Raw genomic sequence first — 26,799 nt, forward strand, 5'->3', positions numbered from 1 at the left:
AAAGAAGAAACTGCGCACGCAATTACTGCGCAGGATGTGCGCACGCATTATTATTATTTTTTTTATAATTTTTTTTTTATATATTTAATTTAATTTAATTAAAAAAAATTATATTTAATTTAATATTTAGTTTTTCATCATCATCATCATTTCTCTGCGCTAGTTCAGGGGTAAATGATTCTGGTCGTCACAAGTGACTGACCAGCGCAAGCCTGTAGACGCCACCCCCCCCCCACAGGAGAATATGTGCTTTTGTGTGCGTGGCTGCGGCGCTTCCTGGTTCTTCCCGGCACTACGCTGCCAGTTTGAACAGCCCAGGTATTTAACATGGGCGAGGAAAGGAGGCGGACCGCTTTTCGCTACAGCGCTTTCGGTGCGTCCCCGGGGTTAGAGGATGATGGTGTGACTTAATGTATTGTTTTACATTGCATGTGTCACGTCATGATAAATCAGTCTCCTATGTCGCCTGAACCAGGAGCCGCCCCTGTCACTGGTTATCTTGGCTCGTTGTCTGGCCGGTAACCAGCCGTCCGGACCGCTCCTTGAAGAAGGAGGAGGACATGTTTCTTTACTTGGAATGCGGCCACTTTATTTCTCGGATATACAGCAGGAGCAACGCTCACATCACCTCTAGGTGGTCCGTCACTTCTCGTTATAACCATAAATGGTTATAACCACAATTTCGGCGTCTTTTCCCACAATACCCAGGTGCACTACGTCACACACTACAAACTTTCCTTAAAGGGGCAGGCCATACCTGCAACACAACAGCTCTCGGTCTCATATACAGATGGCAAGAGAAAGCAGAGAGGTTACACAGTGTCTGATAAAGATTCCGACAGTAAAGGCAAGGGGTAGTGATGGATAAGGTTTTCTTTAACAAGTTAAGTTTTTTATTCTCACTTTCCACATTAAAACTATGAAATGAACTGAACTATGAACTAGTTCATAATTTAAATGGTGAGCTATGAACGTGAACTATTCATGTTTACTTGTATGAACTGAACTTTGAACTAGTTCATGAGAGATGTGAACTTGCGCAACACTGCCCGCGGAGAGCAGGCTCTCATTGGCTGAGTAGTTGGCGCGTCAAACGGCGTCGCTGGTGCGGGGGCTTTCTTGCTCTGGGACCCCGGGGCGGTGTCCGTCACCGGTGCGGAAGGCGGGCCGTTGGAGGGGACCGGGTACGGCGGTTGGCGGCAGCGACTCAGCTACGGCGCCCGCTGGGGGAACCCTCCGTTCGCGCGGGGGGCCCCCTCCGGCGGGGCGCCTCGGCTGGCTCCTAGCAGCTGACTTACGCCGGGTTCACACCGGACGCGGAAGTGACGCCGAAGCGAGGCGGTAGCGCTAATCCCTAAAGCGCCGGCGCTTGGCGGTTCACACCAGGCGCGGTAGCGATGCCGAAGCACCGCTGCAGCCTGCAGTAATAACGGCATTTAATAATTGTTTTCAAGCATATACTTACTTGTTGCTCCAAAATTAACTGCATCCGCGTCCCAACATGTGTCCTTTTTAGTGTTGTCTTTATACAACATGTTCCGATGATCAGTGTTGTGCAAGTTCACACCTCTCATGAACTAGTTCAAAGTTCAGTTCACACAACTAAATATGAATAGTTCACGTTCATAGTTCACCATTTAAATTCTGAACTAGTTCATAGTTCAGTTCATTTCATAGTTTAAGGTGGAAAGTGAGCCATTTTTGTAAGAGACCAGAGCTGTTGTGTTGCAGGTATGGCCTGCCCCTTTAAGGAAAGTTTGTAGTGTGTGACGTAGTGCACCTGGGTATTGTGGGAAGAGACGTTAAAAGTGTGTTTATAACGAAGTGACGGAGCACCTAGAGGTGATGCGAGTGTTGCTCCTGCTGTATATCCGAGAAATAAAGCGGCCGCATTCCAAGTAAAGAAACATGTCCTCCTCCTCCTTCACGGAGCGGTCCGGACGGCTGGTTACCGGCCAGACAACGAGCCAAGATAACCAGTGAGCCGAACTCCAGACTACGGCTCGGAGCCGAGACACTGGCCAGAGAAGAAAACACTTGGAATACGTTGCTTGTTTGGTCTGCATGTGTGTGTGCGATGAATCATGGGTAACGTAGTGCGAAGTCGCGTTGGTTCAGGTTACGCCGGGTTCACACCGGACGCCGAAGCGACGCCGAAGCGAGGCGTAAGCGCAGCGCCAATCCTCTGGCTCCCATCCACTCCCATGTTAAACCGCAGCGCTGAACACACCGGAGGCTGAAGCGTAGCGTTGTGCCGCGGCTGCCTCGCGTCGTGAAGCGATCGTTTCCGCGTCGAGTCTATTTTTTCCGCTTGACGCGAGCGTATCGCGACAGGAAACACTGAAAAATGATTTTAAACGATATTGATGATATATTTTATTTGATATAAATTATCAAATATGCATCCCATACTTTGTATTCACCTTCTGTTGTCCAGGATTTTTAATTTTAACACTTTTACCGACCACATTACTAAATGTCCCCCTCTGCCCATCCACTACAGCCACACAAGCAGTCAAAGATAAAGAGAGAGAGGGGGGGGGGCACTACGTATTCTCCACATAGGCTTGAGTGGAGAACACGTAATTCACCCTCGACATTTAACGGAGCAAACAGCGGAGAAGTTCGTCAACATGGATTAAATTAATAATTGAAGTGGAGAAGTACAGAGATGTATGATCCTCGGAACATGTTGTATAAAGACAACACTAAAAAGGACACATGTTGGGACGCTGTTGCAGTTCATTTTGGAGCAACAAGTAAGTATATGCTTGAAAAAAATTATTAAATGCCGTTTTTACTGCAGGCTGATAACAGCGGCGCTTCGGCATCGCTACCGCGCCCGGTGTGAACCGCTTCTCCTCAGGAGAAGGAAAACATTCCGTAACGTTTTAGCTAGACCTCAGATAATATTGTAACGGACTGGTAGTTAGGTTTATGTTCTGTTTGACTGCTATGTGTTTGTTATGACTTATGTTCAGCTAACTACACCATGTCAATAAGTATTGGGATTTCCAGAGGGTCAGTGAACCAGTCGGGTAGGGCAAGTGACAGTTCTAGACCAATGGCTGGAGAGTTACCTGGCATGACAGGCTCTCATTGGCTGATGAGTTGGCATGTCAAGGGTGAATGAGGAAGGGGAGTGAAGAACACAGTGGTGGATGATAGGAGTGTCGGAGTAACAAACAAGAAGTGTGTCGTGTTGTGTCGCTGGACTTTAATAAAGTTCCACATAAAGAGATAAGTTTCCTGTCGTCTATAAGCGAGGACGCTGAAATATGAACGTGTTCACCGTTCAAATTCATTATTTGTCATTGAGGTGCGTTCAGTTCATCGTTCTCGCAAAAGTGAACGTGTTCAATGAACGCGTTCTTTTGCGTTCGTTCATGCACAACACTGCCGAGGATCATACAACTCACTGTACTTCTCCACTTCAATTATTAATTTAATGTCATCCATGTTGAAGAACATCTCCGTTAAATGTCGGGTGTCGAGGGTAAATTACGTGTTCTCCACTCAAGCCTATGTGGAGAATACGTAGTGCCCCCCCCCCCCTCTCTCTTTTTATCTTTATGACTGCTTGTGTGGCTGTAGTGGATGGGCAGAGGGGGACATTTAGTAATGTGGTCGGTAAAAGTGTTAAAATTAAAACTCCTGGACAACAGAAGTTGAATACAAAGTATGGGATGCATATATGATAATTTATATCATATAAAATATATCATCAATATCGTTTAAAATCATTTTTCAGTGTTTCCTGTCGCGATACGCTCGCGTCAAGCGGAAAAAATAGACTCGACGCCGAAACGATCGCTTCACGGCGCTAGGCAGCCGCGGCACAACGCTACGCTTCAGCCTCCGGTGTGTTCAGCGCTGCGGTTTAACATGGGAGTGGATGGGAGCCAGAGGATTGGCGCTGCGCTTACGCCTCGCTTCGGCGTCGCTTCCGCGTCCGGTGTGAACCCGGCGTTAGAACTGGTGCGGACCAGGGGAATCCGACTGTTTAATTAAAACAAAGCATCGTGAAGGCCCACGGTGGGTGTTGACACGATGTGGTTTCTACCCAGTGCTCTGAATGTCAAAGTGAAGAAATTCAATGAAGTGCGGGTAAACGGCTGGAGTAACTATTGGCACTCAAACAGGTCAATCTGAGGAGGTCTGTTTTAGACCGGGTTAAAAGGTTTTAAATGGTCCTTGTGGTATTTTGACCAAAATATGTTACAGACATTTCATTAAGACCCCAAGGAGCCAAATAAACTGTGGTAAAATGGGCATAATGTGTCTCTGTTAAATAAAGTTTAGTTAAACCAAAGATTATTTCATGAATCTGATTGAATTTGTGCTCATTAAAAGATAAGAGTGATAAAGGGCTGAAATAATTTAATAAAGTGTTTTTTAAATAATGATCAAATAATAACTATTTTCCTGGCACAAAAGTGTGAATGAATAACAACAAAAACAAAATAAATAAATATTGCTATCGGCCAAGAATTTCCATATCGGTGCATCCCTAATTTTCATTTTATTTATTTAATAATTAATGTTGTTTCATCGTCAATACTCTATAGGCCTTGTTAGTTCCAGGTTCAATATGTGCACTAAGGTTCTTTCAATAAGTTTTCAATAAACGTTGAACCCTTCTGGCTCTTGACTCTTTGAATTTCGCCCCACTGTGTATTTGAGTTTGACAACCCTGGTCTACATAGTAAAAACAAATCAAACAGACAAATTCAACACACACACACACACACACACATATATACGCACATGCACACAAACACACACACACACACACACACACACACACACACACACACACACACTTACACAGAGAGACCAGAGTTGATGCTGAGCAAAGCTTTAATAAGAGAAAACAGAACATCATGAAAATCAGTGATGCATTTTACATAGATTTGATTATATAGATTACATAAGCAGGTTGTCTTGGATGTTGGTTCAGATGATCGTCTGTAAATAAAAATGAACGATGCAGCTTCACTTCGGCCTCTGTCCACAAATGAAACCAAATATCGTGGACGTCTCATTTTATATCAAATAACTAAATAAACCAAACTGATCAGGAAAACTTGATCCATCATCAATGAGATAAGAACGACCTGAAGTGACTGAAATCTCTAAGAGATGTTTATTTAATGTTTATAGTTTTTTGTATCTGTTAACATGGAGGAGGAGGAGGAGGAGGAGTTTATGACCTGTAGAGCAGCCAGCCTCCAGGGGGCGATCAAGGTGCTTTGGTTTTAATTTTTGTGGCTGTCATGTCATCCATCTTTATACATTTATCTTTTAATATTGTCAAAGTTTATCTATTAACAGACAATCAAAGAACCGTAATACAATTCTAAAGTAATATATTTAATTCCTTCAAAACTCAAAGCCTCATTGGTTAGCTGCACAGCTAACGTGCTAATCGTGGCATTATCACGTGATCATGTTAGCAAAGCTAGTTGTGTTAAACTCAGACTCAGTCCTGTCGTTCAGAAAAGGTTCATTTGTTTGCTTCTCAAAAATCTGAGACAAAAATCCAGTCCTGGTCCAAACCCCGTCTTCTGCTTCTCCCCCCTCGCCTGCTCTTTTTTCCTTTCCCTCCTCGTCCTCCTTTACCTCTTCTCCCTTTTCCTCTTCTCCCTTTCCCTTTCCCTCTTCTCCTTTTACCTCCTTTGCCCTTTCTCACTTTTCCTTTGCCCTTGCTCACTTTTCCTTTGCCCTTGCTCACTCTTCCATCTCCAGAATCAAAGCCGATGTGAGGGGACAATATGTCCACTACCGTCCTTAAATCACTTCCTTTGCCTTCATCAGAACCAACATCATTTCCATTCTCATCAACTGAGGGGGCGTCCTCAGCTCCCTTGTTGCTCTCAGAGATGTGAGGAGAGCTGTCACCTGTGTTATAACTGATGTCCCTTCTTACTCGGTCCCCTTTTCCTTTTTTGGGGGTTAGCCAATCAGCCTGAGCCCCCCCCTGTGAGGAGGAGGCACCTCTACCTGACTGAGGACCGTCTGACACACATGTCTGTGCCACCTGACCGTCACTTGAGCAGCTGACACACTTCATCTGTTGGTTTTCATCTCTGTCACAGCGGAAGATGTTCTGTAGACCAACTGGACCTAGGTCACTCTCGGTCTTACCAGACCCGTACGTTGCAAGTCGCCTCAGGGCTCTAACGCGCTCCATGTCTGTGTTCTCCTGACCATTTCTGGGCTTGAATATTTTAGAAAACACAACTGCCCAATTATTCCAACGCCGAATTTCATTTAACCCTCTAAGGATGCTTAGCTCGTGACCTTCATCTGTACATTGTTCAACACACGGGGAGGCATAAACATAGAGAAGCAACAAATCATCCTGATTGAATTGAGGACTCTTGTACAACTGATTCAATTTGTCCACAACGCGTGACTCTGCATGAAGACCACCCCCAGGCTTGGCTGCAACCACCCTGCTGCCAACGTACACTTCACCGTTGTTGATCTTGTTCTCCACGTTGGCAGCAGGGTCACTTTCGAGGACTTTCTGGATTTGGTAAGCACCCTGGTTCTGGTTCTTGGTCTGGTCCTGGTTCTGGTTCTGGTTCAGCGGGATACTCACGGCCAGACTGAACACACCTTCTGCTCGGTACCTGCAACAAGGGTCAAATGAGGTCAACAGGTTAAACATGTATGTTACCATGTACAAAGCTCTTTATCGCCCCCTGGTGACTGCCTGTACTATAGATCATAATCATCACTGTCCATGTAAACATCATCAGTTCAGGATTCAGAAGTTCACTCACCTGTTCAAGAGTTCGTCTACCAGCGGTGTGAGTTCGTTCAGGTTCACAGCAAAACTGTGTTCAGTCGACAGGAGGAAGAGCAGCAGCAGAACCGTGATCCGGCTCCGGGCGGCCATCTGAACCCAGATCAGATTTATTAACATGGTGTCTGAACCCAGATCAGGTTTATTAACATGGTGTCTGAACCCAGATCAGGTTTATTAACATGGTGTCTGAACCCAGATCAGGTTTATTAACATGGTATCTGAACCCAGATCAGATTTATTAACATGGTAACATGGTATTAAATTGGACCAGTTTGTTTACATATTCTCACACTCATAGTATATTATATTATCTATTGTATCGCCAAATACTTATATTTATACCCGTACTATATATCATATATTATATCATACTCTTTGTATATTCTTTGTATATATAAGTCTATATACACATATTTATACATGTGTACATGTTAATATTATTATTATTATATTTTACTATTATTATTATTATATATACTGTTGCTGCTATTATTACTATATACTGCTATTATATTGGTATAATTACTATCATATATAAATATACATTACATACTACATATACTGTACTATTTTTTATATACTGTCTAACAATAACATTTACCATCATATCATCAGTACTATTACCATCATCTGCCACTGCACCTTATCTACCTATTTATCTTGTGTTTCTGTTCTTATTCTTTCTACTGCAATATTTTATATTTTATACTTTATTCTATTGTATTGTATTTTATTGTATTCAAATGTACCGGCTGCTATGACGACTTAATTTCCCTTCGGGGATGAATAAAGTAATCTATCTATCTATCTATCTATCTATCTATCTATCTATCTATCTAACCCAGATCAGGTTTATTAACATGGCATCTGAACCCAGATCAGGTTTATTAACATGGTATCTGAACCCAGATCAGATTTATTAACATGGTATCTGACCTAAGATCAGTTTTTTTTAAAGTATCTGAACTCAGATCAGGTTTCTTAACATGGTATCTGAACCCAGATCAGGTTTATTAACATGGTATCTGACCTAAGATCAGTTTTTTTAAAGTATCTGAACTCAGATCAGGTTTCTTAACATGGTATCTGAACCCAGATCAGGTTTATTAACATGGTATCTGAACCCAGATCAGGTTTATTAACATGGTATCTGACCTCAGATCAGGTTTATTAACATGGTATCTGAACTCAGATCTGGTTTATTAACATGGCATCTGAACTCAGATCTGGTTTATTAACATGGCATCTGAACCCAGATCAGGACTTTTCAACATTTTTGTAGATTTCAAATAAAATTTCTTCTAATTGATGGATAAGATGTAAATAATCATATTCAATAGAATGATCTTTACAATAACTGATATTTGTAATTTACATCAGATCCAAATGTGGTTTCAATGGAGACACTTTGATGCATCGTGTAAATAGTTTTCACCTCAAAATAAAAGTCAAAACCTAATTGTGGTTTGTGTGAAACTATAGAGTTGTGTTGTTATAAAGACAGTGTACTATAGATAATAATACAGTACGTACAGTTTGTATATATACATGTATATATGTATAACTGATGCTCCACCCATTCACCCATTAGCCAATAAGAGTCTTCAGACGTATTCCTCTGTTATGTCCATGATATGAAAACTTACTTTACACAATAAACCATAAGCATTTTATCTAAAAGAGTTTTTCTTATTTCAGGTTCTATATATTTGGTTGTATACGTGTTTTCTTTTTATTTAGTTATTTATTTAAGTTAATTGTTAAACTATTAAAATTAAATAATAAAACCTCAGTTACATATATTCGTAACAAAGATTCGATAACGACATCTCAGGAATCACTGAGGATTTATTGTGATAATCAGAATTTTTTGGACTCCCTAATATCGGCATCAGCCTCAAACATGGTGTGATCAGGGCTGTATAGAATAAATACAGATATTAGTAATTGTAGCTTTGGCTGCTCTTTGCTTCCATACTTCAGACCTGGCTTCTGAAGAACATTCATCAAATCAAACCTTTGACAATGAGTCAGATTAGAGACGCCACTAAAGACTCAATATCACTGAAGTTTCCCTTTAGAGTGAAATGACCTGAAGTGTATTTACCTCCTTGGTTGGAGAAGTCGTCAGACGTGTTGAGTTCTCTTCAGACGGACGAGTCACTGAACGATGTGAGGAGGAGAGAAGATTGTTAAACCTCGACCAGGAGTCGCCCTCAGATCGGTGCTGTGACCTTATATGAACATATTCCTCACAATAAGGAAGATAACAAACATTAAACAGTTTGAAATAAGGAACTTCAGAGACGATGGGAGGTCTTTTCTTGTCTTTCACACGTCTCATCTTTGTCTTGTCACTTCATGAAGCTGTGACACACACACACACACACACAAACACACACACAAACACACACACACACACACACACACACACACACACACACACACATTCACACATAAATTCCTTCCTTCACTCACTGAGGTTACATTCAGAAGTTAATAAAACGAGTTTACAAAAATAATGTTTAAAATGAAATACTGCATGTAGGCCTGTACAAAAACAATACAAATATATAAAATATACAAAGAGTCTGAAATCTGCTGTACTGACTGTTGACAAAAATAAACATTAATGATATGCAACTTTGTGTGTAGATTAATAACATAATTAAAGATGGAGAAATTTCGTCATGTGGGGGCAAAAATGGGGGAAATTAAAACTCCAGGAAAACTGCGGGGAAATCGTAAGTTTGGGATCCATATTTAATATTTTATATAATATAAACCTTATACCTTTAAAATTGAATTTCAGTGTGTTTTCGGCCCGATGGGGTGACGTTACTTCATTGGTTAACATTGCATGAATCACGTCATGATTAATCAGCCTCTTGCGGTGCCCTCTCTGCATCTTGCGCCCCACGCCACCGCCTGTGTGGTCTACGCCAGGAGACGCCCCTGAAACCAAATGTTCTTTTTATAGTGAAATCGGTTTCAGGTCAATCACATTGAGTCAAATCGACTTTGCTGAAGTGATGAGAACATGAGAATGAAAAGAAAAACCAGTTTGTTGAAACCAGTTTTGGACCAAGTTAAAATCTGAATGCTGAGAATTGTGTTTGTGTCGTGAACAGACGGATGGAAGCTTCCTCTTTCTTCTGTTGTCTCCATCGAGGACCTGCACGTCAGAGTCAGTCGACGGTTTCTACTCGATGAACGCTCTATTCATCGAGTGCAGATTGAAGATGGAGATAAAGAAAAGGAGAAGGAACCTCCACACTTCTGCTGTGAGAACAAGAGCAGAGACGTGTTCACAGCACAAACATTCACTTTGACGTTTCCTGATTCAAACATGAGCAGAAGAAATGAGTTGGTTTAAAAAATAAAGAGTCAGAAAGTGATGCTTAGATTCCAGCTCTGAGTCGAGCTGCATGTTTATACTTTGGTCAAGTCAACATCAGAGTTGGTTGCTCCTTCCAGGTTTGTTCTCCCACGCCTCAACGCTGTGCACTCTGGGTAATTCCCTTTTGCAAAGTCTTACAGAAACTGTGCATCACGTCCACGATGTCCCAGCAGGACAAACCTGAGGCCTCACAGAGGGACGAGTTCTTCAGGGTGGACGTTGGAACTGAGAACATCCAGGATACAGGAGTCAGCGTCAGCTGTCAATCATCACGTCTCAGCCCGTTCCTCATATCATCAAATAACTAATGAAAACCAAACTGATCAGAAACACTTGAACAAACATCAGAGAGATAAGAACGAGCTGAAATGACAGAAACATCTTGACAAACATTTATTAAACAGCTACGTTGATTTATTTTTAGTTCCATGTCTCTTTGTTCTTGAGAAAGCCAAGGAACTCAGTCTCCCAGGGTGCAACAGGCTCCATTGTTCTGGAAAATGCCAGAGCACAGGGAACTCACTCTCCCAGGATTCCTCAACTTAACACAGAGGGGTGCAAAACCACAAGGGTCAACTCCTATTGGTCACTCTGGCCCCATGACCGGTGAGGCCACCGGGCCAATATAAGGGCACTTCAGCCCCTCCTCACTCTCTTTCCATCAACACTCCAAGGACAGCAGGCGGCCAGCCTTTTCTCCTGCATCGCCGAGGGGGGGGGGGGGGGGGGGGGGCGGGCTGCTCCAGCTCAAATATTCTCTTCCCACCCAACAACCGGAGGTCAGAGGTCAGAGGTGCAGCTTCCAACTCATCTCTTCAAGGAAACCTCCACGCATCTCAAGTTTTTCCAAACTCCTAGCAGCGACTCGATGTCCTTCAGGTAAGATTCAACGAGTGACCGAACCCACAGCTCCACAGAACCACGAACACAGAACCTTACGACCAACCAGAGACGTCACAGAAATGAGAAAGGAACGGCAACTCCCTTTTCCCCTTTCTAAAGACTGGTAACGTGATCTGGGCTTAAGAATTAGACAAGGCTGAGCAAGACTGTTTATTTGATTCTGTGTGGTGTTTATAAGTTTGAAATGTGTTGTGGTTTTGTGGTTATAAGTTAGTCGAAAGTAAGGTTAGACACACAAATATCACTACACATAGTTATCTCCCCCCCCCCCCCCCCACTTCGGAAGAAAAGAGGGGGGGCTGTTAACTTTAGGGGGGTTAGCGACCATTTTAAAAGCATGCTGAGGAAGGTGTGAACGTTTGGTCAACCACCATTTTGAGAACCCCCCTTATTTACATAGACACCCACACTCACATACACATCTTTGTTTAGCTAGTACGTTTGTTAGTAATTTGTGTTTTTATACTTTATTATATTCATGATAAATGTTTTTCTTTCACAAATGTCTTTGCATTAATGTTGCATAAGTAGATTTTGCCAACCTCTAAACTGTCATGAACTCCATAACCTTCACTGTTCATTATATAATCTTTAATAGTAAATATTGAGATTTATAATCAGACTAGATCTAAATTAGACTGATCTTAATCAATAAATTGGCTTTGAAGGGTGGGCCCCGAGGTAACTTTAACCAATTCAAGTTATGATTTAATATTAATATTTTAAATAATGTTTTATATTTTATTTTGATACCCAAATTAATTGAATGCCTAAAGGCACACCATTCTATGGTATCACTTTGTAAGCACTACAACACAATGAATCATAATGAAATTCTAAATAAGGTAATAAATGTAATTCCTCATCTGTTAGCTACACAGCTAACATGCTAATGGTGAACAGAGTAGACATCATGTCATCGTCATGTGATGATGTCAGAATGTTCACGTGGTTAAAGTCACAGCTTGAACAGACGGAGCCTGTCAGTCAGTAAAGTTAATTTGTATATATAAGATATTTATATATATATTTATATATACAGTACCAGTCAAAAGTTTGGAAACTACTTCTCATTAAATGTTTTTTCTTTATTTTTCTTTCTTTCTACATTGCAGATTAATATTGAAGACATCAAAACTATAAAGGAACACATATGGAATTATGTGGTAAACAAAAACGTGTTAAACAAACCAGAATATGTTTTATATTTTAGATTCTTCAGAGCAGCCACCTCTTGCTCTGATGACAGCTCTGCTGCTCTTGTCCTTCTTTCAATCAGCTGCTTGAGGTCGTCACCTGGATGGTTTTCAATTAACAGGTTTTTGCTTTGTCACAAGTTAATTTCTGGAATGTGTTGCCTTCTTAATGTGTTTGAGACGATCAGTTGTGTTGTGCAGAGGCAGGTTGGTGCACACCTCGATACAGTGAATAGGCCTAATCGACTACAGCTCTAATCCATGTTATGGCAAGAACCACTCAGCTAAGTAAAGACAAACAACAGTCCATCATTACTTTAATACAGGAAGCTCAGTAAATCCAGAAAGGTTCAAGAACTTTGAATGTTTCCACAAGTTCAGTTTGAGAAAACCATCAGACGCTCTGATGAAGCCGTCTCTCATGAGGCCCGGCCCAGGACAGGAAGACCATGAGTCACCTCTGCTGCTGAGGAGAAGGTCATGAGGTCCACCAGCCTCAGAAACAACTAATTAACAGCACCTCAGATTAGAGGCAACACAAATGCTTCATAGAGTTCAAGTGGCAGACACATCTCAACATCAGCTGTCCAGAGGAGACTGGTGAATCAGGCCTTCATGGTCGAATTCCTGCAAAGAAGCCACGACTGAGGAAGAACAAGAAGAAGAGACTCCACACAAGGAACATTAAACCAGTGGAAATCTGTACTTTGGTCTGATGAGTCCAGATTTTAGGTTTTTGGTTCCAAGCACCATGTCTTTGTAAGAAGCAGAAAAGGTGAAGCATGGAGTTGTTGAGCATTTTTTTGTTTACCACATAATTATATACGTGTTCTTTCATAGTTATGTCTTCAATATTAATCTGCAATGTAGAAATAAATGAAAAATAAAGAAAAACCATTGAATGAGGTGTCTGAATGTTTTTGACTGGTACTGTATATAAAGATATTTATATAGTTTTCATAAACACCTTCAGGCTATGACTAGAGGATCATAACTAGTTTTCTTTTGCCTCGTTCATAAAGTACAAAACTGGCACAGAGGACGACCATTTTCATACACAGTAAAAATGCAATAAAATGAAATTACAGGAGATAAAAGTCCAGTTTCTGTCGTGAACAGACGGATGGAAGCTTCCTCTTTCTTCTGTTGTCTCCATCGAGGACCTGCACGTCAGAGTGAGTCGACGGTTTCTACTCGATGAACGCTCGGATGTGCAGATTGAAGATGGAGATAAAGAAAAGGAGAAGGAACCTCCACACTTCTGCTGTGAGAACAAGAGCAGAGACGTGTTCACAGCACAAACATCCACTTTGAAGTTTCCTGATTAAAACATGAGCAGAAGAAATGAGTTGGTTTAGAAAATAAAGTCAGAAAGTGAAAGATTCTAGCTTTGAGTCGAGCTGCATGTTTATACTTTCGTCAAGTTGCTTCTTCCAGGTTTGTTCTCCCACTCCTCAACGCTGTGCACTCTGGGTAATTCCCTTTTTCAAGGTCTTACAGAAACTGTGCATCACGTCCACGATGTCCCAGCAGGACAAACCTGAGGCCTCACAGAGGGACGAGTTCTTCAGGGTGGACGTTGGAACTGAGAACATCCAGGATACAGGAGTCAGTGTCAGCTGTCAATCATCACGTCTCAGCCCGTTCTCATATCATCAAATAACTAATGAAAACCAAACTGATCAGAAACACTTGAACAAACATCAGAGTGATAAGAACGACCTGAAGTGACAGAAACATCTTTACAAACATTTATTAAACAGCTACGTTGATTTATTTTTAGTTCCATGTCCCATCTGCTAACATGGAGGAGGGTTTGACCTACACTGCAGCTGGCCACCAGGGGGCGATCAGCTGTCATGTCGTCCATCTTGACACATTTATCTATTATCTAAATTCATCTATTTACATTTAATGAACCGTAATGAAATTCTAAATAAGGTAATAAATTAAATTCCTCATCTGCTAGCTACACAGCTAACATGCTAATGGTGAACAGAGTAGACATGTCATCGTCATGTGATGTCAGAATGTTCACGTGGTTAAACTCACCGTCGCTCAGTAACGTTAGTTTGTTTGCTTCTCAAATTGGCTTCACAACCTCTGGTTCACGATCGGGAGCCGACAACTCGTCAAAGTTTCATAACACAACTCAAACGTTACTCACTCTCAGGTCACATGATCGTTTCTCTTCCTGTTCGTCTCCGCTGCAGAAACCAAACCTGAAAGAATCCACTTCAACACAGGAAAGAAAAAGCCTCACAGCTCCAGACGAGTCCCAGGTCACAACTCTTCTTATTAAAACTGTTTTATTAATTTATTCTCTATTAAAATAAAATCAGGAGAATCAGAACACAGCAGAAGAAGCCAAAATAAACAATAGATTATGGAATGTACTTCAGTAAAGAAAATAAAAGCTCCAGCTGGTCCAACATGGCGGCTTTATTTCAACCACAGTCAAATAAAGCACCGCTTTTATATACTCATATATATATAAAGATATTTATATATATATTTATATAGTTTTCATATACACCTTCAGGCAATGACTAGAGAGGATTCTTTACAGAATCAAGTTTCTTGTGGTTCTCTTAATTTACAGGTAAACTTAATTTCTGGATAATGAAACCACAGAAAAATCAAGGCAACGTTTTCTTTGCCTCGTTCATAAAGTACAAAACTGGCACAGAGGACGACCGTTTTCATACACAGTAAAAATGCAATAAAATTAAATTACAAACAGAGGAGACAAAAGTCCTGTAAACCTTTCCCCGTTACAGCAAACCTCAAATAAAATCACTTTTCAAAACAAATTCAAATCAGTATAAAACACACACACACACACGCACGCAGACACACACACGCACACTCACACAATCTCACTCACACAAACAAAAACCCCAACAGAACAAAACCTTTTTTTTGCCCTTTGAAATCAATGTGCTATAGCTTGAACGACTTTTTCTTCTTTTCGTCAAACGAGGGCTCGGCTGCGAAGTCGGACGTTAGCGGAGCGAGACAGGAAGGGGAGGAGCCACTGAAGCTGGAGAAACCCACCGACTGAACATCAGCTGAAGGCAACGAGCAGCACACAAACAGCAGAAGAAGAAGAAGAAGAAACCGGAAAACAGGAAAACGTTGTTTCTCCCTCGGAGATGAATTCAGATTTTTTTTAAAAGAGAAAGAAGAAGATCTCATGGCGGCTGTGAGTTAGTGATGTCATGAGGAGGGGGGGTCCTTTACGGACAGTTTGGTAACTATGGCGATAGTGGCTTCCACCGTCCTGTACAGCATGTCCAGCATGTCAGGGGGGGGGGCCGGCGCTTGGAAACGCCTGGGGGGCGTGGCCACTGCAGCCCTCTGACCCCTCCCCCACCAGGCCAAGGGCAGATGGGAAGGTGGCGTCCTCTGAGGGGGGCGGAGCCAAGCTGCTGCTGGCCTTGGCGGCTGTTTCTTTCTCCTCCTTCACTTCCTCTGAGGATCCAGACGTCATCGCCTCACCCCGCCCCTCCTCCCGTGGCCCCTCCCCCATCGCCACGCACCGCGGCGGCTCAGGTTCGTCTCCCTGAACAAACGCCTCCTGCAGCAGGGAGGAGGAGGAGGAGAACGAGGAAGAGGATGACGATGAAGAAGCCTCCATCTTCTCCTCCTTGGGGGAGGAGTCCAGGTTTCCAGAGGATGCAGGGGCGGGCTCAGGGGAGGGCGGGTCCTGCTCAGTCCCCGGGTCGATCAGCGAGGAGGAGTCTCGGGTCTCCGTGTCCGAGGTGCTGGTGGGCGTCAGCGCCTCCTGGTGGTCGGGCCTCAGCTCGCTGCAGGGCGGGAGAACGGAGGAAGAGGAGGTGGAGGCCACACAGGGCGGCGCTGCTGGGTCACCGGCTCGGTCGTCATCACTGCTCACCCGCCGCCGCTTCACCGGGGTCGCACCTTCATCCTCAGCTGACACACACACACACACACACACAGACACACACACACACACACACAAACAATCATCATTATTAAGAATTCAAACTATAACACCACCGTCCACACTAACGCACATGACCAGTGAACGTGAGTGGTCATGTGATGTAAACAGGAAGTAGATTGTCTTCTCTGCAGCTGGTTGGTTAGTAACAGAAACTCCTCTGAAGGAGGAACAGTGAAGGTGACGAGTCAGAGCAGGAAGTGCTACTGACAGGAAGTGCTACTGACAGGAAGTGCTACTGACAGGAAGTGCAACTGACAGGAAGTGTTAGCTGCTAGTCAAGTCATGTGACTGATGAGGACCAATCAGGAAGAGAACGTCTTGAATACATGTAGTTTTACTTTTTTGTTTTCTCAGAGGAGGTTGGACTTAAGTCGTAAAAATGACACTGAAATGCTCAGTGTGTCTGTTAGAGTGTGTGTGTGTGTGTGTTGTACCTTTGGCCTTGTGGTCCTTGGCCTCCAGCTCCAACACACTGCGCTGCTGGACGCACACACGACAGCGGCCCAGCAGCTCCTGGAGGGCGGGGCAGAGGGCGGGGTCAACGGCCTGAGGCGGCTGGACGGACAGCAGCAGCACCAACGCCCTCAGGTCCTAACGGAGCAGAGACACAAATCAGAAGACGAGGTTTGTGTCTGAAGGAAACAAGGGGAGTGTGTGTGTGTGTGTGTGTGTCTGTGTGTGTGCGTACAGCGTTCAGCAGGCCGCTGGTCTTGCTGAGCTCCAGGCGGTGAGCGGCGAGCTCGGGCTGCAGGCTGCTCTGCTCACTCAGCAGGTTCGTCACCAGGACACTGATGAGGTTGGAGCAGCTGGGACCAGACAGGACCTGGACCTGCACACAAAGGAGTGGGGGGGGGGGGGGTAAATCTAGACGTCTCTGATATGAAAGGTTTCTAATGACAGAAGCAATCCTGCTCATAACATTCTCTAAATATTTTATGAAAAAGAAATGTAATTGAGGTTTGATATTTTACAGTTTAACCATAAATAACTAAATAAAAAGAAAACACAAATTTCCACTGTTACGTCTAAATTAAGAATCCAACACGAATGGTGAGGACAATGGCACCTTGTGCAGGAAGTAGGTGAGGAAGGAGTAGGCCACGTTGTTGTTGAGGAACAGCCTCTCGTCCATCAGGATGCACTTGATGTACTCGCTGAACGCCGGGTCGTCACACAGCAGCTTCACACACGTCTTCGCCAGAACAGACTGAGGAGACAACGTTACACAACGAGCGAGTCAGTGACAACACAACCTCAGCGTCTTCAGCCGACCGGACGAGGGAGGACAACAGAGCAGAGACGTTTACCTGGGACTGACAGAGCTCCGTCCACAGCTTGGGGAAGAGAGCGAGGTGGAGAGGAAGTCCCTCGTACGCTATCAACACACCTGAGACACACACAGGTCATGTGATGTTACATAGAACCTTATGCATTAATGTGACATCATGGTAGGTATCTGTTTTATTGATTATTGATTTCATGTGATTCAACACAAAGAGACGGTTCATACTGAGTTTGACGAGAGTGTCGGTGAACTTCTCGCAGTTGATGGCGACGCGACACAAGAGGTGGATGAACTGGTGGTAGGACAGGAAGTAGTCCAGCAGCATCCGGTCATACACCTCGTCTTTACCCTGAGGGGGCGGGGGGGGGAGAGAGGGAGAAACACAGAGAGAGAGAGAGGGGGGGAGGGGGGGTGAGAGAGGGAAAAGAGAGACAGAGAGGGGGGAGAGAGAGAGGGAGACAAACAGAAAGAGAGACAGAGTGAGAGAGGTGGGAGAGAGACGGACATGGAGAAAAACAGAGAGAGAGACAGCGAGCGAGAGAGAGAGAGAGAGAGAGAGAGACGGACGAGAGACACAGAGAGAGAGAGACAGACAGACAGAGAGAGAGAGAGACAGAGAGAGAGAGACAGTCAGACAGACAGAGAGAGAGAGACAGAAAGACAGAGAGACAGACAGACAGAGAGAGAGAGACAGAGAGAGAGACAGACAGAGAGAGACAGACAGAGAGAGACAGACAGAGGGAGAGACAGAGGAAGAGAGGGAGAGAGAGAGAGACAGACAGAGACAGAGACAAACAGAGAGAGAGAGACAGACAGACAGAGGGAGAGACAGAGACAGAGGGACAGAGAGAGACAGAGACAGAGGGACAGAGAGAGACAGAGAGACAGAGAGACAGAAAGACAGAGAGACAGACAGACAGGTTATTGACCTCTGCTTCCTGCAGTCTAGTTGAACCTGACTGAGTGGACACGTCTTGTCCTCTTACCTTGCTGCTCTCCACCATCGAGGGCAGGAGACACATGTTGAGCTCGGGTCTCGGAGGCCGGATGTTGTTTTTAGCTCCCATCAGTTTGATGTTCTCTCTGCAGGGCAGGTACGGGCCGAACGACACTGAGAACACACACACACACACACACACACACACAAACACACAAGAGTCAAACACACAAGAGTCACACAAACACACAAGAGTCAAACACACAACAAGAGGAACTTGAACTGACACCAGCATGGGGTGAAAACCGCAATCGAGTGTTTTCAGACATGAACTGTGTAAAATATCATCTGGACATGTTGTGTAGAGTTTGTGTAGCAGCAGGTTGTCGACTCCGAACATGTTCATCATTAAATCTGATTATGTTTTTATCTGTTGTAGATTCTTCGTTGACGCTCAAATCAAAAGACAAAGATGCAAAGACTCCTGTAAAAACTGGTCATTAAAGATTCAAATCCACAGAGAGGAGGTGATGATGAAGAGGAGGAAGAGGAAGAGGCTCACTGGGGATGTTGCTGTGGTGATAGGTGCAGTGGTTGTGCTGCAGGAAGGGAACCAGCGTGTGCAGGAAGTCGTGAGGACTCAGCAGGACCAGCTCCTTCAGAACGTCTGGGAGAAGCAGAAGAACAAACATCTCCTCAAACAACACACCTCACAGAAAGGGTTTCATGGATCTGGTTTTACACACAGGTTGTAATATTTGATTTTCTACATGAAGCAGCTCCAGAGTGAAACATGTGAACATCAGAGAAACGGGTGGATTTACCCAGGCAGGCGTTGCGGAGCTCGGGGGGGCTGTAGGAGTTGAGGAGGGTGAGCAGCTTGTGGGCGAAGTCGATTCTCTCCTGCCACTGGATCAGAGCCTGCTTCACATCTGGACCAGACAGAGAAACATCTGCTCAGGACAAATGAACACGGGTCAAAGGTCATCACTGAGTCGAGGTGAGGCCGGGGGGGGGGGGGGGGGCTGACCTTTGCGCTGCAGGTAGGGCCGCGTGGCTTTGAGCACCGACAGGAAGATGGAGAGCAGCTCCACCAGGTCCCCGGTGACGTGGCAGGCCGTGGCCTCGTGGTACATCATGTGCAGCGTGTTGAACGACTGCAGGGAGCAAACCACAGAGACAATAATAAATCCTCTTTAATAAATCAACAGCCGCACACAGTTCAGCTGCCTTCACACCCGACGACACAAACACTGTTTCCTAAGTCAATATTTAGCAAAATATGAAAATCTGAAGTTAAACACGAGGACTGAAATGAAACATTAATTTATTCCCTGGACCTACTTCCGTCATGAGGATGAGTCCTCTGTTGAACACCACCAGCAGCCGGTCCTCGTCGTTCTCCAGCAGAACCCTGAAGGCACTGAGAGGAACAGCAGAACCAACGTTTAGATCACCCCAGCATATTGAAGGGAGAGTGTGTGTGTCTGTGTGTGTGTGTGTGTGTGTGTGTGTGTGTGTGCTGACCTGATGAGCGTGGTCCAGCAGGAGCGTCCGTCCAGGCAGCGCAGGTAACAGCTGATCGTGGTTTTCTTGAACTGCTTGACGTCCTCGAGTTCTTCTTCTCTCATGTCGGCTCGCTGAGCAACAAACAGCTGCATCAGGTTGAACAGCTCCTCCACCGCCTGCAGGGGGCAGCACACAGCACAGAAGATGGATTACATACTGGTATATCATGTACTACGATAAATACTATGGATTTAATTATCCTCGATAGTTGGTAAGATCTTCTAATTTGATATATTTTATACTGATATGAAGTTTGTTATTGTGACTTGATTAACGTCAGTTTCACTTCAGCAGATGAAAAATCTGTTATTTTAACAAAGTACTGTTACAGTTAGTGAAAGTGAAATACAGTTATGTGATAAAGGTGAATAAAGTATTTTTCTAATTGAAGTTGAATAAAGTTCTGATATAATAAAATGAACCAAAGCAGAACCACAGGTGCTTTTATTCTGAAGCCCCCGACTCGTCTGATAGGAGTTCATGTGTTTAAACAGTTAGCCTTTAGCCGTTAGCTGTTAGCTTTTAGCTGTTAGCCGTTAGCCTCGTCCGAGGTCAGTGGTGCTGGTGATTTATTCACTGTGACAGTTCTCAGAGTAAATTATGAAATATTTATAGAAAAATCAAATAAGTGGATTTTGTTCCTGAGAAGAAGATTAAACACATCAAGAGTTTCAAACTGAATTTGAAGCTGAACAGAAACCCACCCCGGGGTACTGGCTGGCGTGTGGCGTGAGGTTCTTGAAGGCCCACTGGATGTTCTGGTGGGAGGCGAGCTGCCGGGTGAAGGCGGGCGACTGCTCGCAGCACATGCGCAGGATGCCGTAGTAGGCGGGCAGCATGCCGCGGTTGAAGAGCACCACCTCCTGGTCGTCGTGGTCGGCCAGGATGTAGTTGAAGGCGATGTTCTTGGTCACCACCGGGTTCTGCACCACCAGCCGCACGTTCTCCGGACAGTCCACGCACACGTTGTACCAGAAGGACAGCAGCGCCTGCTTGTTGTGGTTGGTGGCGATGGCCGGCTCCGACAGTTTGGGCTGAAGAGGGAAGAACACGGTCAACAGGACAGAAGCTTCAAACCAGGAGAGCGCACGGGTCAGGGTGGGAAGTATTATCACTGTGAAGGCCTTCGAATGTCAACAGGGAATAAACGAACAATTGGAACTCCAATGTAGTGGATTTAGTGCCTCTGGAAAAGATATTATACAAAATACCTGGGTAAACCCGATATTGACAAAGAAAGGAGAACGTGGGGAGATTCACTGGCTCCACAGATTTCAGAAGGTTCGACAGTTTGAACAAGAAGGAATTTCTTTGTAAAAGTTCTCAATTCTGTTTACAAACAAATCCAAACAACATCCGTACGCGAAAAACTAAACGACGTGTCGAGTGAGCGAAGGCCGTCAGTCTGAAAAACTTAATGAATTAATAAATATTCTAAAATTATAGTTTCCTGAGCCACAGTCACATATTCATCCCAAATATTCACTTTGTAAAACTGATAAATCCTTCAACCAATTAAATAAACCGAGTATTAAAATGAGATGAATCTCGGATCGTCTATCGTCTGAAGATGAATTCATCTCTGAGGACAGCAGCCAACATGTTGGGTCTTCACGTGAAGACGTCTCATGTCCTCCAGAGACACGTTTACAATCTGATGAGTTTCTCCACACGAAACACAAACACAACTTTCTGGTTATGAACGTAGATACAGTAAAAAGAGAGAGAGAGCCGATGTACTTCAGTGAATAGGCTCCGCCTCTTCCTCCCTCCACACGGACAGTTTACCTGTTGGTTCAAACAAAAGCAAATCCCTGAGACGTACCTGGAAGAGGTTCCACAGGTCCATGAAGTATCCGGAGAACATGAGCTTCTCCGTCTTGGAGATGAGGCAGTAGGTCATGAAGCTGAAGTACTGCACCAGCTTGGTGGTGCCGTGCACGCTGGCGTCCACGTACAGCTTGGCGCGTCCCAGCAGCCCCAGCAGCAGGTTGTAGACCTGGTGGAGGACCACGGTGGTGTCGGGCGACAGCGGCAGCTCCCGGGTCGGCAGGTGGAGCGAGCGGGTGGAGCGGAACATCTGGCGGAAGGAGTTGCTGGGGATGAGGGAGACGAGCAGGTAGGCGGCCGCTGCAGGAAACAGACTCAGGATCAGGAGAGAACCAACCAGTGTCCTCACAGCTGGACTTTAACTAGTCTCATGTATATGCACTGTTTTAGTTTACTGGTGTTTACTGGTGTCTACTGGTGTCTACTGGTGTCTACTGAGGTGAGTGGGTTTCACAGATTGAGATTCAACAGTGTTTCCTGCACATTTGTAATTAAAGTTTGGTCTCAATTGAATCCATCAGTGTAAATCACATGAAGGAGACCCAGCAGTAGAGCGCCAGCAGAAGGTAAACTTTGAATTACATGTTCGGACTCGGGGGTAGTTGTGTGCCAGCAGGAAACGCTCCACCCAGTTCTCCATGTTCTGCAGAACCCAGCTGTGGGCCAGTTTGTTCCTGGGAGTCTGGACAGCCAGCCAGTCCAGACACTGGGACGGGTTGTACTCGATCACCTGGAGGAGGACACACAGGGGAGGTCTGAGACTGTAGAAGTGACACACAACCCTGACCCAACCAGCTGTCGATTTTGAGAACGTCAACGATATAAAGAGGAAAAAAGATCTTTCACCACCAACGAGCGTGAAGCAGATAAGATCTTCAGATATATTAGACAGATTTCTGGAACTAGCATGTAGAACTAGATTTAAATAGTTTCTACTACACGTGGTGCCTGGTTAGGAGCCACGGCTGACGGATGAGTTTACCTCCCAGATCCTCTGCAGGATGAAGGAGGCGAAGGAGGGCATCCCCGGGGGTCCGCCAGCAAACTCCATCAGCATGGTCAGCAGCTTGAAGAAAGGGTTAGCAGCCTGGAACACACAAACACACAGAAGACCAACATGTGATGACAAGGTCTGTTTGTCTGCAGGTTACTGACTTTTCTGTTTTAATTTATATTTGAGGGAATCGACCATTTTATATTTGAAAATGATGAATTCTATATAAAACAATTTATTTAAACCTCGAACCAACGATTGTGAGTCTCCACCAACCAGGACACAAGGTCACAACATCCATTTAATAAAGTTCACAAAAGTGTATTCGCATAACTTAATGATGTCACAGTAAAGTTGACCACATTCAGAGGGATGAATGCCGACACTAAGAAAGATGATGTGAGTGGAGAGTCGTCTGCTGCTTCTTACCTCTGGAGTCAACTTGGCGATGGAGGTGAAGAGCATCGACACGATCTGCACAGAAAACAATCAGGAGATTAAAAACCACGAGCATCAGAACAGAGATCGGAAGAATTTCTAAAAACCCACATCTCTTAAAATATCTCTCAAAACGATTCTTTGGGTCAAATTTGAGCAAAGTCTGATATAAGTAAGAGCCAAATCAAATTTAAGAAGACATGTAAATATTGAGAAAATGTGTGTGTGTGTGTGTGTGTGTGTGTGTGTGTGTGTGTGTGTGTGTGTGTGTGTGTGTGTGTGTGTGTGTGTGTGTGTGTGTGTGTGTGTGTGTGTGTGTGTGTGTGTGTGTGTGTGTGTGTGTGTGTGTGTGTGTGTGTGTGTGTGTGTGTGTGTGTGTGTGTGATACACCTACATGCTCAGCCAGGCGGTTGTTGTAGCGGCAGAGGCTGAAGATCAGGTTGCAGGTTTGTCTGATGTTGATTCCGTCTCTGATGTGCTGGAAGAGGAAGGGGAATCCTTTCCCTCCGGTCAGCGCAGCCATGTCGCTCTGAGACAGAGTCAGATGTCTGCTCACAGAACAAACACCATCAGCTTCAGTTGTTCACAGACCAAACACCATCAGAGTCTCCGTCAGTCACACACACAACAAACACCATCAGCTTCAGTCGCTCACAGACCAAAGCTTCAAAGTTCCCAGTGGGCTCGTACCTCTCAGACCGGGACTGCTCCACCAGCAGAGCGATGAGGGCGATCATCTTCTCCAGAGCGGCAGGACGATATTTCTCCTCCGCCAGAGACAAGATGTCCTCCTCCTCGTCCTCCTCCTCTCCCTCCTCCTCTGACAGCACCTCCACCTGAGGCTGAGGAGCGCACACTCGTCATCATCTGTTCAAGAGCTCCACTGATCTACTCAGAACTAGAACTACTGCCCAGTACAACCAGTGCAGTTTCTATATATTAACAAAAAGTTCTCAGCTCTTGAGTCTAATTGAACTTTTGATCCAAATTTGAAGGATCCTCACAAGAAGCATGTTCATGAGGTTAAAAAGGTGATCAGAGGTCACAGTGAGCTTGACCTTTGACCTTTGGAACACCAACATGTACTAAGTTCATCTTCAAGTTCAACTCAACGTTTGTTCCTTGTTTGAAGAAATTCCCACAAGGTGACGTGTCGAGATCTGGTGTTCATAAGAGTGGAATGTTCAACACGGCTGCTGACATCAAAATATGAATATTTTATAAATTGAAGTTCAATATATTTTGTAGTAGTTTGGGATCATAAATCTACACAAGTCAGGTTCTACTCTGTTCCTCCTCTGACTACATCATTTGTGACTTGATGCTCAATGATCTCAACACTTAATATAAGATTAAGCAGCATTAAGTCAAAGACACTGATGAGTTGTAGATGAATCATTGTTTTAACTCACGTTCTCGGGGCCTTTGGTTCCCATGTAGAAATGCACCATGATGGAAATGGCTTGTAGTGACAACAAGAACTGACTCTGTGGACACAACAGGAACTCCTTCAAAAAGACTGTTACACTGAAATCCAATCACACAATCTGTGTGTTGTCATCATCACTGATATTCATCTGTGAACGTTCACGTCCCCTTTGAGCTGCTCCTCTTTCTAAGATGAGTATTTTCTACACACTCACCTCCTCCTCTCCCATCTTGGCGAACTCGTAGAGGAAAGCAAAGTACTCGGTCAGGTGTTTGCTGTGGGGCTTGACTCCGTGCTCCATGATGGACAGGAGGGTTTTAACGAAGCGCGTGACGCAGGACCGGCTCCCGATGTCCTCCACCGGTCCGTCCATGTCGTCAGAGCTGAGACACCAGAGGGGACAAGACCTTTAGATCCCATCAAAGACTCAATTACACTTCCCTCGGCACACGGCTCCTCTCCAGATCTCTGTGGCCATCAGACTCCACAGACACAGCTGAGGGGGGGGGGCTTCACACCTCTGATGGAACAACTACACTGACGTCTGATGAGTCTCTGAAGTCGTGGAATTATTTACAGTTCAAGGTTTAAAAACAGAAAAAGGCTTCTTACGTTCTCTGGACCCACATTGTGGAAACCCTTAGAGTTCAGAACATGGTATTCAAAATTTAACTTGATTCTGAAATAACCATTTGGCTAAAACGACCAATCAGGAGCCACGTACCCGTCCTCCATGCCGGGCTGCAGGTAGAGGTGGGCGTGAACCGGCCGCAGCCTCTGGATGACGTGAATACACAACCTCTGGAACATCTGGAAGTTGATGGGAAACATTAGGTTACAATAGAGTTTGTATGTAGTTAACACAACCTGTTAAAAACACAGAGTTTTACCATCATATCGTTAACTTATAACAAAGTTAACCCACTCTCTCACTCTAATGTGGGGGGGGCCGTGGCTTCCCAGTCCCAATGAGCATGAGAATCCATTTCAGAGAGATTTGAACATTTAGTGCAGTCAGGGGCCGTCTGTTCCCAGAAGACTTCCAGACCTGCACTCACCCTGACCAGTAACTCACCTGTCTGACTATCTGGTTGGGGCACTTGATCAGGATCTGCATCGGCCACCAGTTGTCGTCAGCCATTCGATCCAAAAACCACTGAAACAGAGACACACAACTGGTTTCCAGTGCGTCTCGGAAACAAAACCCTTCTGCACGGTGGGGAAATAAAAGAGCTGTGAACAAACCTCGCAGGCGGCCTGGCTGTTGTTGAACTGTTTGGTCAGGAGCTCGATCCATTGCAGCATGGTGGGCTGGACACACACACACACAAACACACACACACACACACACACACACAGTATGAATACAGACACACAATCTGACAATCGTTTCCTCCACCAAAGAGGTTTGTTTGTCAGCAGGATTAAATAAAAAACACTTCACAGATTTCCTCTGAACTTGGTGATAGGATGAGACATAGACTTTATTTCTTTAACATTGTGAGTTAGGATGTTTCTCTTTATTTGTTTCTATATTTTCACTGATAAGAATAATTCATGGATCCTGATGAAGACAATCAGACGTGGTGTGTGGGATTTGACATCTACTGAGTGACGTTCTACGCCCTGTCACTCCTCTCTAGATGGTATAGATCTACCTGCTGGTAGGATCCACTCTTTGACCATAAACTCACAGTAAATATCTAAATAATGTTAATAATAATTTGAAAGGTGACTTACCTTCTCCTTAGAGTGAATGAAAGTCTCAAGAACAAATGATGTGCTGAGCTGGAAAAGAAAAAGACGATTCACATTCAGACAAATCTTCACTTTCCCTCGTTCACCTTGTGCAGATGTCATTTGAACCACAGGAAGGAAAAGTCCACACGTTCTTTACTCCAGTAGAACGACAGAGACGTGAGTTAGAAACAACTCAAGTGTAAAAGTTAAAAGTTTCCTCAGAATTCACTTTTACCGACATTAATAGTTTAAAGACAATTTCACTTTAGACTTTAAATCAATTAAAAAACA

At 44.4% G+C, this 26,799-nt stretch overlaps 2 protein-coding genes and 1 long non-coding RNA gene across 4 annotated transcripts in view; all 3 read right to left on the reverse strand.

Annotated features, from left to right (window-relative positions):
- The window catches only part of LOC128430301 (uncharacterized), a 37,045-nt gene extending 31,797 nt beyond the window's left edge, over positions 1-5,248 (reverse strand). The window contains exon 1 of the long non-coding RNA XR_008333992.1: positions 5,118-5,248. This is a non-coding gene — a long non-coding RNA (uncharacterized LOC128430301). The remainder of the gene's footprint in view (positions 1-5,117) is intronic.
- On the reverse strand, positions 5,248-9,176 carry LOC128430040 (uncharacterized). 2 transcript variants are annotated; one of them, XM_053415979.1, is made up of 4 exons: positions 8,925-9,176; positions 6,792-6,907; positions 5,637-6,638; positions 5,248-5,603 (listed from the first exon to the last, which is right to left on the reverse strand). In XM_053415979.1, the coding sequence occupies exons 1-4, from the start codon at positions 9,159-9,161 to the stop codon at positions 5,522-5,524; spliced, it is 1,437 nt and encodes a 478-aa protein (XP_053271954.1). In that variant the 5' UTR covers positions 9,162-9,176; the 3' UTR covers positions 5,248-5,521. The 2 variants fall into 2 exon arrangements, with proteins under 2 accessions (XP_053271954.1, XP_053271947.1); XM_053415972.1 differs by having other exon boundaries at positions 5,248-6,638.
- Positions 9,177-14,608: 5,432 nt separating this feature from the next.
- usp34 (ubiquitin specific peptidase 34) overlaps positions 14,609-26,799 on the reverse strand; it is a 44,858-nt gene continuing 32,667 nt past the window's right edge. Inside the window, exons 54-79 of the mRNA XM_053419663.1 lie at positions 26,509-26,556; positions 26,014-26,079; positions 25,844-25,924; positions 25,493-25,578; positions 24,983-25,151; positions 24,752-24,826; positions 24,030-24,181; positions 23,734-23,887; positions 23,331-23,375; positions 22,890-22,994; positions 22,490-22,637; positions 21,903-22,207; positions 20,782-21,111; positions 20,036-20,193; positions 19,853-19,931; positions 19,539-19,665; positions 19,333-19,440; positions 19,071-19,175; positions 18,558-18,682; positions 17,797-17,920; positions 17,594-17,673; positions 17,353-17,493; positions 16,975-17,115; positions 16,721-16,877; positions 15,682-16,252; positions 14,609-15,650 (exon numbers count right to left, since the gene is read on the reverse strand). Of these exons, the coding sequence (XP_053275638.1) occupies positions 15,536-15,650; positions 15,682-16,252; positions 16,721-16,877; positions 16,975-17,115; positions 17,353-17,493; positions 17,594-17,673; positions 17,797-17,920; positions 18,558-18,682; positions 19,071-19,175; positions 19,333-19,440; positions 19,539-19,665; positions 19,853-19,931; positions 20,036-20,193; positions 20,782-21,111; positions 21,903-22,207; positions 22,490-22,637; positions 22,890-22,994; positions 23,331-23,375; positions 23,734-23,887; positions 24,030-24,181; positions 24,752-24,826; positions 24,983-25,151; positions 25,493-25,578; positions 25,844-25,924; positions 26,014-26,079; positions 26,509-26,556 (3,795 nt within the window). The 3' untranslated portion in view covers positions 14,609-15,535. The remainder of the gene's footprint in view (positions 15,651-15,681; positions 16,253-16,720; positions 16,878-16,974; positions 17,116-17,352; positions 17,494-17,593; positions 17,674-17,796; positions 17,921-18,557; positions 18,683-19,070; positions 19,176-19,332; positions 19,441-19,538; positions 19,666-19,852; positions 19,932-20,035; positions 20,194-20,781; positions 21,112-21,902; positions 22,208-22,489; positions 22,638-22,889; positions 22,995-23,330; positions 23,376-23,733; positions 23,888-24,029; positions 24,182-24,751; positions 24,827-24,982; positions 25,152-25,492; positions 25,579-25,843; positions 25,925-26,013; positions 26,080-26,508; positions 26,557-26,799) is intronic.

The sequence above is a fragment of the Pleuronectes platessa genome, chromosome 3, assembly GCF_947347685.1.
Source record: "Pleuronectes platessa chromosome 3, fPlePla1.1, whole genome shotgun sequence".
NCBI classification, from domain to species: Eukaryota; Metazoa; Chordata; class Actinopteri; order Pleuronectiformes; family Pleuronectidae; genus Pleuronectes; species Pleuronectes platessa.

Bases quoted from the DNA above. Each gene is read 5' to 3' on its own strand.
- LOC128430040 (XM_053415972.1), bottom strand. From the start codon at position 9,161: ATGAGACGTGTGAAAGACAAGAAAAGACCTCCCATCGTCTCTGAAGTT. The intron at 6,908-8,924 runs GTAAATACACTT...ATCTGGGTTCAG, and splicing joins CGACTTCTCCAACCAAGGAG to ATGGCCGCCCGGAGCCGGAT. The intron at 6,639-6,791 runs GTGAGTGAACTT...CCCTTGTTGCAG, and splicing joins GTAGACGAACTCTTGAACAG to GTACCGAGCAGAAGGTGTGT.